This window comes from Mus pahari, chromosome 5 (assembly GCF_900095145.1).
Source record: "Mus pahari chromosome 5, PAHARI_EIJ_v1.1, whole genome shotgun sequence".
Taxonomy (NCBI): domain Eukaryota; kingdom Metazoa; phylum Chordata; class Mammalia; order Rodentia; family Muridae; genus Mus; species Mus pahari.
Window position 1 is genome coordinate 63,465,489 of NC_034594.1, and position 13,100 is coordinate 63,478,588.

The 13,100-nt window shown below is 47.4% G+C and overlaps 1 protein-coding gene across 2 annotated transcripts; it reads left to right on the plus strand.

The window, feature by feature from the left end:
* The first annotated feature begins 4,068 nt into the window (after positions 1 to 4,068).
* C5H2orf72 (chromosome 5 C2orf72 homolog) lies at positions 4,069 to 12,501 on the plus strand. 2 transcript variants are annotated; one of them, XM_021199343.2, is made up of 3 exons: positions 4,069 to 4,758; positions 6,846 to 6,959; positions 10,961 to 12,501. In XM_021199343.2, exons 1-3 carry the CDS (start codon positions 4,149 to 4,151, stop codon positions 11,098 to 11,100), a joined length of 864 nt encoding a protein of 287 aa, XP_021055002.1. In that variant the 5' UTR covers positions 4,069 to 4,148; the 3' UTR covers positions 11,101 to 12,501. The 2 variants fall into 2 exon arrangements, with proteins under 2 accessions (XP_021055002.1, XP_021055003.1); XM_021199344.2 differs by having other exon boundaries at positions 6,849 to 6,959.
* The last annotated feature ends 599 nt before the right edge of the window (positions 12,502 to 13,100 follow it).

Here is a 13,100-nt window from a genome sequence, read left to right on the forward strand (position 1 = left end):
ATTACTTTTGAATTCAGCCTCTCACAAGTTCTCAGGGCATGTGCAGAAGGCAGTCATAGTCTTTCACAGAATCACACATGAATGAATAGCCCCTCCTCCAGCTCCTGGCAGAGTTCCTGCTCCCCTCTGGGACCTCTCGAGTACCACCTTTACTGTTTTCCTTTATAGAGTTCTGATCTTCTGTTCACCCACCAGAATGGCCCACTAAGCTTGTTTAGAGCATTTTGGGGCTTCTCTAGTCCTAGATTCTTCCACATCCCTTTCAAAAATCAGTTCAAAAGATCTCTAAACCACATGGTCAGGTTTATCTACTCCCTTCTGAGTAGAAATGTCCATGTTAGTTGTTTTTCTAGTCACTGTGGCAAACTACCAAACAAAAGCAACTTAAGGAAGGACATGTTTATTCCGGATCACAGTTTGGGGTGTAGTCCCTCAAAGCCTGGAAGGTAGGACAGCAAGAGCAGCTCTGCTCTAGTGGCAGGAGCCTGAAGCAGATGTGCAAAGTGCTTGCAGGGAGGAGACAAAGGGATGGCTATCGGTGTTCAGCTCCATTTCTCCTTTCCCCTTTTTGTTCAGTCTGGGACTCAGTCCGTGTGTGTGTGTGTGTGTGTGTGTGTGTGTGTGTGTGTGTGTCCACCGATGTTCAGGATTGGCCTTTATGCTCTTAAACCTCTCTGGACACACCCTCACAGACATGCCCAGAGGTATGTCTCCTAGGTGATTTGAAATCTAGTTGACAATGAAAACTAACCAGAACCAGAACATGTTGCTACTGAATACTCCTAGGCTCTCACCCCCTGACCCTTAGGACTCTGTGCATGCTGGTATGCCACCACTGAGCTATACTGCCAACCCCCTAGTCTCTTAATGGAATTTTTGGTTTTTGTTCTTTCTCTCCAGTACTACAATCAAAGTCTTCAGAGGGAGATCTGATAACTGGAACTTCAGCTGCCATTTTGGTGTTATGATGAGAGAATAGTTACTGTTCTAAAAACTGAGTCCCCAAAGATCAGGAAAAGAGATCTTCTCTATATCTCTACTTACCTACAAAACAAACAAAACAAAACAAAACAAAACAAAACAAAACAAAACTATACTCTCATGTGTGCATGTAGGATGAAATTTAATTTCTAGGTCTTATAGGTCTACTCTATATTTTAGACTTTTTAGAGAGCTAATTCTTGTTTCCAGTAAGTTTATGTTTCACCTGCCAAGGCTAGCAACTGTTGCACCTAGAAGAGACTAAAGCCCACATCACCTTGTATCACTTTGAGGAGCCTAAGGAATAGAGACTCAGCTACTATCATATTATAATGTGGTCCTGGACACACCCCATGTGCCACCCTCCTGTATCTAGAGAATTTCATTTCAGTCAATCCTGAGCCTTCTTCCTGGCCACTGTTCTTCAGTTGAGCAGTGTGCAGCCGGAGGAGAAGATACAAAGTGTCATTGCCATGTGTTTCTAATCCCTTTCCTGGATGGTACAGCTCTGTTCTGTCTCCAGGTATCATGGTAGAGGTAGGGATTGGAATGGGGTGGGCTGGACAAGTGTGAGGTATTCGCTTAACCTAACCCCTTTTATTGTTCTGGGTAGACGATATGTGGAGGTTTCCATTGTTTTTACATTAATGTTTAATGGTTCACATTTCCTTGCCCCTTGCTTCTGGGGTATGGTCAGAGCTGTGCACACAGAACATCCAGGGCTGCAAATTCATCTTAGCTAAACATTATTTTTCCCACAACACAGACCACCATCTTGAACTGTCTGTTATGTGTTTACTTGTTTATTGTCTCTGCCCCCTCCCAACCCTCACTGGTTGTCATCTCTATGGAGGTAAGCTTGCCCACTGCTCCCAAGCACTGGGCTCATTGGAAGCTGGAGATGCCCAGTCTGCACAGGTAAAGTGACTACATCACTGGCCTGGTGATGCAACACCATCCCTCATCCATCTCTAAACAGAAGACTTTTCCCACACAGGTCCCAACCTCTGCTTTCAGCATCCCAGCACTCTTCCAGGGTATTCAAGAATCAGTCTGCAAAGACAAAAGCCCCATTACTGAGAACCAAACAAACCATATGGTGCCTCCCTCCAAGTACTGGTAAGACAACTAGACAAAGAGACTTATGAAGGGCAGCTTCTTGACCATCTTTGACTGCTTCGTGCATACAGTAGGGACCCAAGAAAGACTCATTTTATGGATGTGCAAAACCCTCCATGATGCTGGAGCATAATCATAAAGGGTTGGGAACAAGGTATTTAAAAGAGGGGGTTGGGGTTTTATAGTGAGGCCAGGGCTGGGCAGTAAAATGTCTTGACAATAACACCCTTTGGGCCAATTACTATGTAGAGGATGGATGAAGAAATAAAGAGAAGATACAAGCCCCAGAGGCTATTTGAATTTAACTTCATGTTAAATAGCATGTAAAAATCATTTGTATCAACTCCAGTGCACAGTAATAGCCACATGTGCCTTAGGGCAACTGCATTTGAACAGGGCAGGAAAACAGTTCACAGAATGTTCTTTTGGACAAAACTGGTAGGACATGTGTTTCTGTTTCTGACCTGGATTTTAGACAAATAGTCATAGATGCATATACGCGTATACACCTTATACCCATAGACCAACACCAGAGCATGCCAGCATCCCATGTCTACCTCTAGATCAGTGGCTCTCCACCTTCCTAACACTGCAAGCCTTGATTACAGGGCCTCAAGTTGTGATGACTCCCAACCAAAAAGTTAGTTTCATTGCTACTCCATAGCTATCACTCTGGCTAGTATTGTGCATCATAATGTCACTAGGTTTTCTGAAGGGGTCACAAGGGACAGGTTGCTCTAGACTTCTGTTCTAGATTCTGGTCCATGGGGAACAACAGCCCCACATTACATCAGCCAGGACCCAAATACAACAAGTGTTTGTGGAAATGATGACCTTGATCCATTTGGAGGAAGTATTGGAGGCTGAGGAGGAGAAGTGGTAGAGGAGATCCCCCTGGGTGATGGTTAATTCTAATTGTCAAGGAAACACAACCCAGAATCACCTGGGAAGAGTCTCAAAAAGGGACTGTCTAGGGACTGCCCCATGAGCAGGTCTGGGGATGGCCAGGATCATCTTGATCACCTTAACTGATGAGGGAAGATCCAGCCTGAAGGGTGATGTATGACACCCTTCGTTGGTGTGACTGTACAAAAATATTCATATCTCTTCACTCATGGGTGTGGGTGTGTTGTGGCCAGCTGTCTGGAGATCCTGCCTCTGTGACTTTCCTGCAGTGATGGGCTACAATCAGGAACTGTGAACTAAAGTAAACCCTTTCTTCTCTTCCCTAAATTGTTTGGGATTAAGGTATTTTTATCACAGCGACAGAGATGAAGCTAGGATGTTATGCTTCCCTTCTCACTCCTGTTCTCACTCACTCTTCTGCTCCAACTGGGCTCCAAAGCTTACACCACTGGAAAAGCAGGCCCTGACCCCGAACCCTGTAAGACTACTCCGAAATAGCTCCAGAAGCTAGGAACGGTGGTACAGACTGTAATCCGAAACTGAGACTAAAGGGTCTCTAGATTCTGGACTAGGATGGTGAGATCGTGTCTCAGGAGATCGGAAAAAAAAAAGAAAAGAAAAGAAAATCTGAGACTGGAGAGATGGTTCGCGGATTAAGAGCACTTACGCTTTTGCAGAGGACCTGGATTGGGTTCCCAGCACCCATTTAGTTGATTATAAACATCCACAACTCCAGTTCCAGGAGATCAGACGCTGGTACTAGTGCAGATACATTTAAGCAAAATATCCATACACATAAAATAAATAAAACGTATTAAATCAATCAATCAATCTGCTCCAGGGTTCAAAACCATCTTACCCTGAGAGGGTACGTTTGTCGGGTTAATAATGTCCATTCATCCTCAGTCCCCCACAAGAGCCTGTACTTTCTAGATGTCCTAAATGCTTAGTAGTCCTAAACCACTGAGTGTGTTACTGGGTGTCTAAATGAACGAATGAGTGAATGATGTATTCGGTGCGGTGGGACAGGAGCGCGCAGGGCTCTGTTGACGGCCCGGGGGTCCGAGCGGCTCGGCCCTCGGGGGCGTGTCGGCCGAGGCGGCGGCGGAGCTCCCAGCTCAGCACAGGAGGCGGCGGCCAGCATGGAGAGCGAGCTGGAGGCGCTGGCCCCGCGGCCCGCGAGCCCGGCGGAACCGCCCTTCCAGGCGTTGGTGGAGGCGGCGGGTGGCCGCGGGCAGGTGCTGCTGGTGGGCGAGCTGTGGGAGCGCGAGCAGAGCCGCGCGCTGCTGCGGGACTTCGCCGGTGCCGTGTTCCCACCGGAGTCCCCGCCGGGCAAGCCGGGCTGCGCAGAGGCCGAGAGCGCGGGCACCGCGGCGGCCACCGAGCCGCACGGGGCTCCGGGGGCGAAGGCGGAGCGCGCCATCCGCTCGCCGCTCGTCTTCGTGCTGTGCCGCGCCGGATCGCTGACCTCCCGGGAGCCGCGGCGCCGCCTGCGGGAGATGCTGCGGGACGTGCGCGGCCGGAGGCGGGAGGGCGCCGCGCTAGTCGGGGTGCTGGTGGCCGACGCGGGTGCGGAGGACGCGGGGGCATCCGGACTGCAGCTGCTGGAGACGCTGCTGCGCACAGTGTTCGGCCGCCAAGTCGGGGGGCCGGTACAAGCTGCAGCCTTCCGTTCGGGCTGTCCGGCCTCCAGCCTGGCGGTCCAGGAGGCGGCCTGCAGGGCCCTGCAAGTTGCGGGGCAGGGACGACCAGGTGAGGCTGCGTGGGGTCAGGCTGGGCACTGGGGAAGGCGTCCCTTTAGACCGGTTGAACCCCTTTAGGCCACCCAACTCTGTTGAGGTAAACTGAGGCCCGGTGCTGGAAGGTCCCCAGCACAAGGCCTCTCAGCCTAAGGTGGACATGCTCTGGACAAGGAATTGAGTCTGGCCAGATCCTTACTGCACATGAGATGGGTGTGTGTGTGTGTGTGTGTGTGTGTGTGTATCTGAGGGTACAACTGGTGAGGAAGTGGGTAAGAAGTAGGGTTGAACTGCTCTAAACAACAACAATGTAGGAGTTGGAGACTGGGATAGAAGAAGATGCAAGTTTGGGTGGTGTGCGTGGGAAGAACTGAGACTGGGAGGGGGGGCGGGGGTTGACTGTAGCGTTAGGACAAGTTTGTCCTGGTAGGATTGTCCGTGGGAGCTTTAGGAGAGGGGGAGCTATACTGGACGCTCAGTGTGGTAGGGAGGAAGGCAATCAAAGTTCCTGGCAAAGACACAGAATAGGTGCCAGGGACGTGTGCGGAAGGGTGTGAGGGATTGAGGCCGTGACGACCTCAGTTATTCCTGGCAGCCACTGATCGCTGGCTGCTTCGCCAGGTTTTCCTTCCACGCTCTATCCTAAAGTGTAGACATGGTGTAAGAGCTTCTCCTAGTCGGAGACTGCTCCATCACCGAAGGATCAGCCGTCCCAAGGCAGCGTGTTTTGCAGGAACTCTGCAAGGTACTGGGATTAAAAAAGAGGGCCCTAAGTGGAGCCTTGTCAGCTGTTAGGAGAGCTTTCCACTGCTCAACTCACTTCCGTTTGACCTTTGACCGGAGTAAGCTTTTGAGCTAAAGAGCGGCTGTGTGAGGTATTCTGGGGCATTAGCCAGCCACTGGGAGATGTCAGACCTTTCACACCAGGAGACATTATCTGATATTATAAATGTCATACTTGCACCTGCCCGCTTGGCCACACTAGTTCTCTGGCGGTTCCCTCCCTGCCTGTCAACCTTCTTTTGGTGGAGGCTGACCGACCTCCAGGACCCTGAAAGATTAGGCAGATAAGTACCCCACGTGCATTCCTGTCCTGAGAATCATTGGCTTCCTTACCTGGCCTTGAGGGAAAGAAGGTAATTCACACAAATTCTCCTCAGACTAATGAGCTAGTGCCTAGAAAATTCTTTAAGCCTTCCTTCTCTTAAGAGGCCCTCACACCCCGGCACCCAAGATAGATGATCAAATCCTTGGTTTGAAATAACCCCTACCACTCTGGAAAATGGGACCTTTGCAGACGTATCATCCTCTATTATATTAAGCACTTGCCTACTTTTATAAAGCACTCTCTGAGAAAAACAAAAACTTTTACTAATGAATTTTACTAATTCAAGTTCATGAATTAACTATAACTTCTTGTTGCAGCTTTGGCTGCAAGGAAACAAAAGTGACCCATGCCTTTAATCCCAGTCGTCTGTACACAGAGGCCAGCCTGATCTACATAGTGAGTTCAAGGCCAGCCAGGGCTACACAATGAGACCCTGTCTCCAAAACAAAACAAACCCCCAAAAAACAAACAAACAAGAAAGCATTTAACGTATTGGTGTTCAGAAATAGACTGAAGCAAGGTGTGGCAATTTGCATCTGTAATCCAGGTATTCAGGAGGTTGAGGCAGGAGGATAGAAAGTTCAAGGCCATCCTAGGGTACATAGTGAGATCCTGTCTCAAAAGCAAATGAACAGATGGATGAATAAAGAAATGAAGAGGTAGAAATGAAAACAAAAGAAAAAAGAAAAAAAAAGAAATGAGGAGGTGAGGAAGGGGAGCAGGGGGAGTGAGAACTAAAACAGTGACATCACTGCCCTGTGAGTATTTTCCCTAGTGGTATGCAATTGTGGTTGATTTGATGTCATTCTGTTGCTATGGTTTCCCTAGCATGTGCACATAACAGAAATCTGCAAGGCTGACATGAGATAAGCAGACAGATGAAACCAGGGCAGTAGAAAGCTGAGGCTCGTGGGTTGTTGGGTAAGTCTCTTGGCTTGAGAAGAAGGCACTAACTGACCTCTGCCTTGCGGATTTGGTCTCTTTCTTTCTAGCAGAAGGTGCCTGGGAAAGACCGGGCCGCACTGGTCTACTGACTTGCTTCTCCTGGGGTCCTCGGAGGCAGAGGAAGAACCAAGGTGTCACCTCCTCTCGAGGCCCAGCTCAAGGTAAGCACCTTGGCTGCCTGGCTCCTGAGTGAATTCAGGGACCTTAATGACATCAGATGAACATCCTTGGAGCACTGTCTCCAAACTGAGACTAGCATGAGCCTTCAGGGCATCAAGCAGGGCTCAAGCTGGGTCAGGCAGAGGGCCTGCCCTAGTAGTTCTCCAACCTGGTCAAACATGAAGAGAACTGTAGCACAGGAATTCTACATGCGTGGGGGAAGGGGCAGGCCAGTGTCCTCCGAGGAGCCATGGAGTGTTAGGGAGGTAGAGGCATTTGAGCTGGGATACAGGGCTTCCCATAGGCACACACAGGGGCTCAGAAAGTATCCTGAGTGAAGGTTTCCAGCAGATATCATTCTCAGAAAAGGAAGAGCCCTCAAGGGTGCTCAGAGCTGAGGTGCAGATGGAAAGGGAAGGCCTTAGAGTGGGGAGCTGGGCCACTGTAGGGGACAGAATGCCATTCAAAGGGGCAGGGTCTAAGACACAAGCAGAAAGAAGGCAGCCTATGGAGACAGAGTGATCAGAGGCAAATCTCAGCTAGAGGGAACCACAGCAGCCCCTAGAGGAATGCTGGGTTACTTAGACCCTCAAAGGTAGAGAGCCAAGAAAGAGTGGCTTCCAAGATGGAGCCATCTTGCTGGTAAATAGAGGTGAGACAAGGGTAGGGGACAAATAAGGAGCAGAGGTGTAAAATAAGCTTTTATTGTGTCCCTTATTTAAAACTGACCATTCACTGATCTAGGAGCCTTCTTCTTTCACTACCTAATAAATTGATACAAACAACAGCTTAAAAGAACATACACTGGGCTGGTAGGATGGCTCAGTGGGTAGAGGTGCTTGCCACCAAGATGGAAGACCCGAATTCAATTCCCACAATCCATACTGTGAAAGGAGAAGACTAACACCCACAAATCATTCTTTGACCTATACACACACACACACAGACCCACACACTCATGCATATACACAAACACACACACACACACACACATGCACACACACACACACATATGTACTGGCATCCACACAAGTGCACCCAAATACATGCAAAGACTTACACACATGCACATACTACACAAGAAAAAAACCCACAGTATGTATAACCTATGTACATCCTCTTGGACATTTTAGTCATCTCTGAATTATTTACAATCCCGAACACAATGTAAATACCATGAGACTACTTGTTATAACATATTTCAACTTTAATAGATATATTTATTTTTTAATTGTTTAATTTTTATTTTTTGTGCATTGGTATTTTTGCCTGCATGTGTGAAGGGGTCGGATTCCCTGGAACTGGAGTTAGAAACAGTTGTGAGCCACCATGTGGGTGCTGGGAATTGAACCCAGGTCCTCTGGAAGAGCAGCCAGTGCTCTTAACTACTGAGCTATCTCTCCAGCCCCAAGAATATTTATTTTTATATTTATGAGTATAAGTGTTTGCCTCCAGTTATGTATGTGCACCATGTGTGCGAAGTGCCCACGGAGTCCAGAAGAGGGGATGAGATCTCCTGGAACTTAGTTATTGATGGTTGTGACCCAGCCACCACGTGGGTGCTGGGAACTGAACCCAATCCTCTGCAATAGCAGCAAATACCTTTAGCTGTTGCGCCATCTCTCCAGACTCCCTTACACTGTCTTATTGGGGAATGATGACAAGGTAAATATCTCTCTTGTTCAGTACAAACAATTTTTCTTCAAATATATTTAATCCAAGCTTCTTTGAATCTGGATAAAGAATTCATGGATACAAAGAGGTGACTGTGCATACATTTGTAACATATGTGATAAATATGAGATGTACTCATGTATATACATATATATTATTTTGGAATATTTTCTTCAGCAATAGCATATCATGAATATTTTCCTAAGAAATCATTGTACCAGCATCTTTTTTTAAAAAAGATTTATTTATTTATTATATGTAAGAACACTGTAGCTATCTTCAGACACTCCAGAAGAGGGCGTCAGATCTTGTTACGGATGGTTATGAGCCACCATGTGGTTGCTGGGATTTGAACTCCGGACCTTCGGAAGAGCAGTTGGGTGCTCTTACCCACTGAGCCACCTCACCAGCCCTGTACCAGCATCTTTTAAAAGATAACTGTAGCCAGGCCTGGTGGCGCAGGCCTTTAATCCCAGCACTTGGGAGGCAGAGGCAGGCGGATTTCTGAGTTCGAGGCCAGCCTGGTCTACCAAGTGAGTTCCAGGACAGCCAGGGCTATACNAGAGGCAGGCAGATCTCTGAGTTCGAGGCCAGCCTGGTTTACAAAGTGAGTTCCAGGACAGCCAGGGAGAAACCCTGTCTCAAAAAAAAGAAAGAAAGAAAAAAAAAAAAGATAACTGTAGATAAATGTGTAATTTAAAGCAGTGTAGCGAGATCAGTATATACTTTGCCCAACTTCCCCCAATGAATATATCTCAAAAAAACTACAGTAAAAATCAAAACTATGGTGTAAGATAACAACCAGGGTACATACATTACTGCAAGATACAAACTGTATACTGGATTCCCTAATTTTACCTGTATGTATGTGTGTGTGTGTGTGTGTGTGTGTGTGTGTGTTTGTGATTCTGGGAGGTAGACCTACAGCATCATTCTGAGCTATAAGCACAGCATTTTATTGGGTTTTGGTTTTAGGATTTTCTTTTACCTATTCCTTGACAATTTTTTTGTTTGTTTGTTTTTGTTTTTGTTTTCGAAACAGGGTTACTCTGTGTAGCCCTGGCTGTCCTGGAACTCACTCTGTAAACCAGACTGGCCTCGAACTCACAAAGTTTCCAAGGATGACCTTGATCTTCTTGCCTTTGTCTCCCAAGGACTGGGATTACAGACCAGGCACCATCATACCTAGTTAATGTGAGAACGGAATTTAGGACTTACACATGCTAGTCAGCACTCTACCAACTTAGTTACAACCCCAACTCCAGTCTATTTCTGTTTTGTTTTGTATTTCCTGACAGAGGTTCTCTGTGTGGCCTTGGCTATCCTAAAACAAACAATCTCAATCTGTCTGTCTGTCTGTCTGTCTGTCTGTCTGTCTCTCTCTCTCTCAGAGATCTGCCTGCCTCCCAAGCGCTGGGATTAAAGGCATGCACCGCCACTGCCCAGCCCTAAACCCATTCTTTTTTTTTTTTTTTTTTAAGATTTATTTATTTATTATATTTAAGTACACTGTAGCTGTCTTCAGACACTCCAGAAGAGGGAGTCAGATCTTGTTACGGATGGTTGTGAGCCACCATGTGGTTGCTGGGATTTGAACTCCGGACCTTTGGAAGAACAGTCGGGTGCTCTTACCCGCTGAGCCATCTCACCAGCCCCCCCTAAACCCATTCTTAATGCAGAGCCCCCACATACATAAAAACCATAGTTTGCCTTGTGCCTTCTCTGAATGCTGCCTGAGGATCAGTTACAACCCCTTCAGCTGCAGGTGAGGAAGCCAAGACTCTGCCATTCACTGTAAGCTGTAAGGAAACTCATTAGCTCCCATAAAAATAGCAGAGTTTGCTTTAGAGTTGGCCAGCATCTTCTCAGGAGCTCACAGACCCCCTCAAGGACCTGAAACTTTTCCCTCTCTCTGCTGGCCCATCTTGAGTTGGTTTCATCCTTAGACTGGTAATGAGCTCACTCCTAAGTATGTCTTTGCAAAAACATCTAAAAGTGGGCTTGCTGGGTCAAAGGCATGTGCCATCTAAAACATATATACGATTTTAGATCTGTGTTTTGCTTGGCTTTTTGAATCTCTGATGTGTGCACACCATAGTGTGCACATGGAGATCAGAGAACAACTTGAGGGAGTTGTTTCTCTGCTTCCACCATGTGGGTCCTGGGAACTAAACTCAGCGTGTCTAGCTTGGCAGAAAGACCCTTTACCTGCTACGCCATCCAATTGACCCTGTTTTGGCTTTAGCAGTAGATCTTGAGCCATCTTCCTCCCTTTAAATGCTTGGATATTGACTCACAGACACGATCTTTTCGTCCTCGAATGTTCTAGAACACCTCCAGTTCTCGGAAGAGGTGCTTGCACTGACATCTGTGTTTCCCAATGGAGACTGTGAAGACCGTGGAAATGGATCTAGAGCCCAGGATGGAGTTGTCCACATGCCACCTGACACCCCAGAGGACACAAGATGAAGGCTGGGCCCCTGGACGGGTCCTAACCTGCACACTGGACTCTGGCCCTTCTCAGTGAGTCTCCACGTCACAGTGTTACCTCGGCAGATGGTGACTGACTGACTCTGAAGACCCCCCTTGCTTGGGGGCTGCCGCTTCACTGTTACCAGCCTGTGGGACCTGCTCCACACGTAGTGTTCCTTTATTCTGTGGTCATGGTGGGTCGATCTTGTCTCTCTGTGCCTTCACTTCTCTCAGCCAAGGAGCCTCTGTAACGGCTTTGCAGACATGTCACTCAGTCTCTGGGCTTGTTTCCCAAATGACCGAAGGGCTGCCAACCCAGTGGCTTTCCTCCAAGAGCCACGCTGCACCTCCAGGCAACACTGGAAACTTGTGTGAAAGCAATTAGTGGGCATCTCACAAGTGTGGAGGGTGGACCAGCTACAAATAATTAGTTTACTCAGGATGCTGATTGTGACAGTTTTGAAAAGTAGAAGGGCCAATCCCTTCTCCCTGTCATTCTGGGAAGATATCCCCTTAGGTTTCCTGGGATCTTGGCTCCCAGAACAAGCCAAAATAAAGGCCTGACTGTTGTGGTGAGGAAGCCTGCCAGGCCAGAGCCAAGATGGCTTGTGTGTTACAGGGCCAGGACCCAATGCGCCTTGCATGCTATGAGAAAAGGGGGCCTCCGTCTCTTCTCATGTTGACACTGATTACTGTGCCAAAGTTGGCTGGGAGCTGCCTATAGCACCAAGGAGAGGGAAAGCCAGGGTGTCGGGGTGCTCAGCCTCCCCTGACTTGTACTAGATCTCAGGTCCTGGCCCAAGTATCCTGGAGGTTCAGGAATCTTCTCTTTGAGTCTGTGACTCACGTTGGGTGGGTAAATATCTCCCACAGAGCCTACCAGGGTATCTACTCATGCAGAAGCAACTGGGGACTACCTCTGTTGCCCCTGCCTGCCCCTGGGGAAATCACTCTCTGGAGGGACACAGGCCCTTACTGGATTCCCCTGATACGAGGGAAAGCGCTGTCAGAGGGAAGTGGATGCATCTGTAGATGCTCTGCAGATACCCAGTTGTGCTGTGTGTGCTCTGTATATCTATCTCCCTGTGAGGAGCTGCATACCTTTGAGTCATGAGTCAGCTCTTTCTGTGACGATGGGGAGGGAGAGGACCCTCCCTGCTCCATGCCTCAATTTCTTCTTGGCGATCCACAGCCTAATCCTATTCCCTCTCAGTCTCAAGTAGAAACTGTGAAGTAGAAAGAGATAGTGTCTTCCTGGAATGAGGTAGGAGCAGACATCATTTTAATAATGCAAGGTTGTACCGTAGGAAATGGTCCTAACCAGCATCCTTTATTCAAGAATGAACGCCAGGCCGGGCGTGGTGGCACACACTTTTTTTTTTTTTTTTTTTTTTTTTTTTTTTTGACCAGGCTGGCCTCGAACTCAGAGATCTGCCTGCCTCTGCCTCCCGAGTGCTGGGACTAAAGGCATGCGCCACCACGCCCACCTGTCTCGAAAAAACAAACAAACAAAAAAAAAAACAAAAAAGAATGAACTCCAGGCCAGGATGTAGTTCAGTTAGTAGAAGGCCTAGCATGCTAGTTTGATCCCCATCATTGTATAAACCAGATGAAGTGCACATACCTATAATCCCAGTTCTTTGGAAGTAGAGATAGGAGGATCAGAAGTTCAAATCCACCCTCAGCTACAATGTGAATTGGAGGCTAGCCTGGGTTACATGAGACTCTCTCAAAACAACAACAACAACAACAAACTTTGAATTATCAATTTGACTTGATTTTGTTTTTAAATGGGAAGAGTGTTATATTTCAAGCTGCTATATTTTTGTTACAATATTGACCTATGCAATCCTGTGTAATCATTCAGTTAGAGTTTTATTATTTGATCAAAGAAAGGGGCTAGAAATTTAGGTTGGGAATTTGTCTAAGACAGAAGTTACAAGGGTTAAAAATCTTTTGTATCTGTTACCCTTGTTGAAACTTAGGAAACTGAACAT

Bases quoted from the DNA above. Each gene is read 5' to 3' on its own strand.
- C5H2orf72 (XM_021199343.2), top strand. From the start codon at position 4,149: ATGGAGAGCGAGCTGGAGGCGCTGGCCCCGCGGCCCGCGAGCCCGGCG. The intron at 4,759-6,845 runs GTGAGGCTGCGT...CTTTCTTTCTAG, and splicing joins TGCGGGGCAGGGACGACCAG to CAGAAGGTGCCTGGGAAAGA. The intron at 6,960-10,960 runs GTAAGCACCTTG...CGAATGTTCTAG, and splicing joins CTCTCGAGGCCCAGCTCAAG to AACACCTCCAGTTCTCGGAA.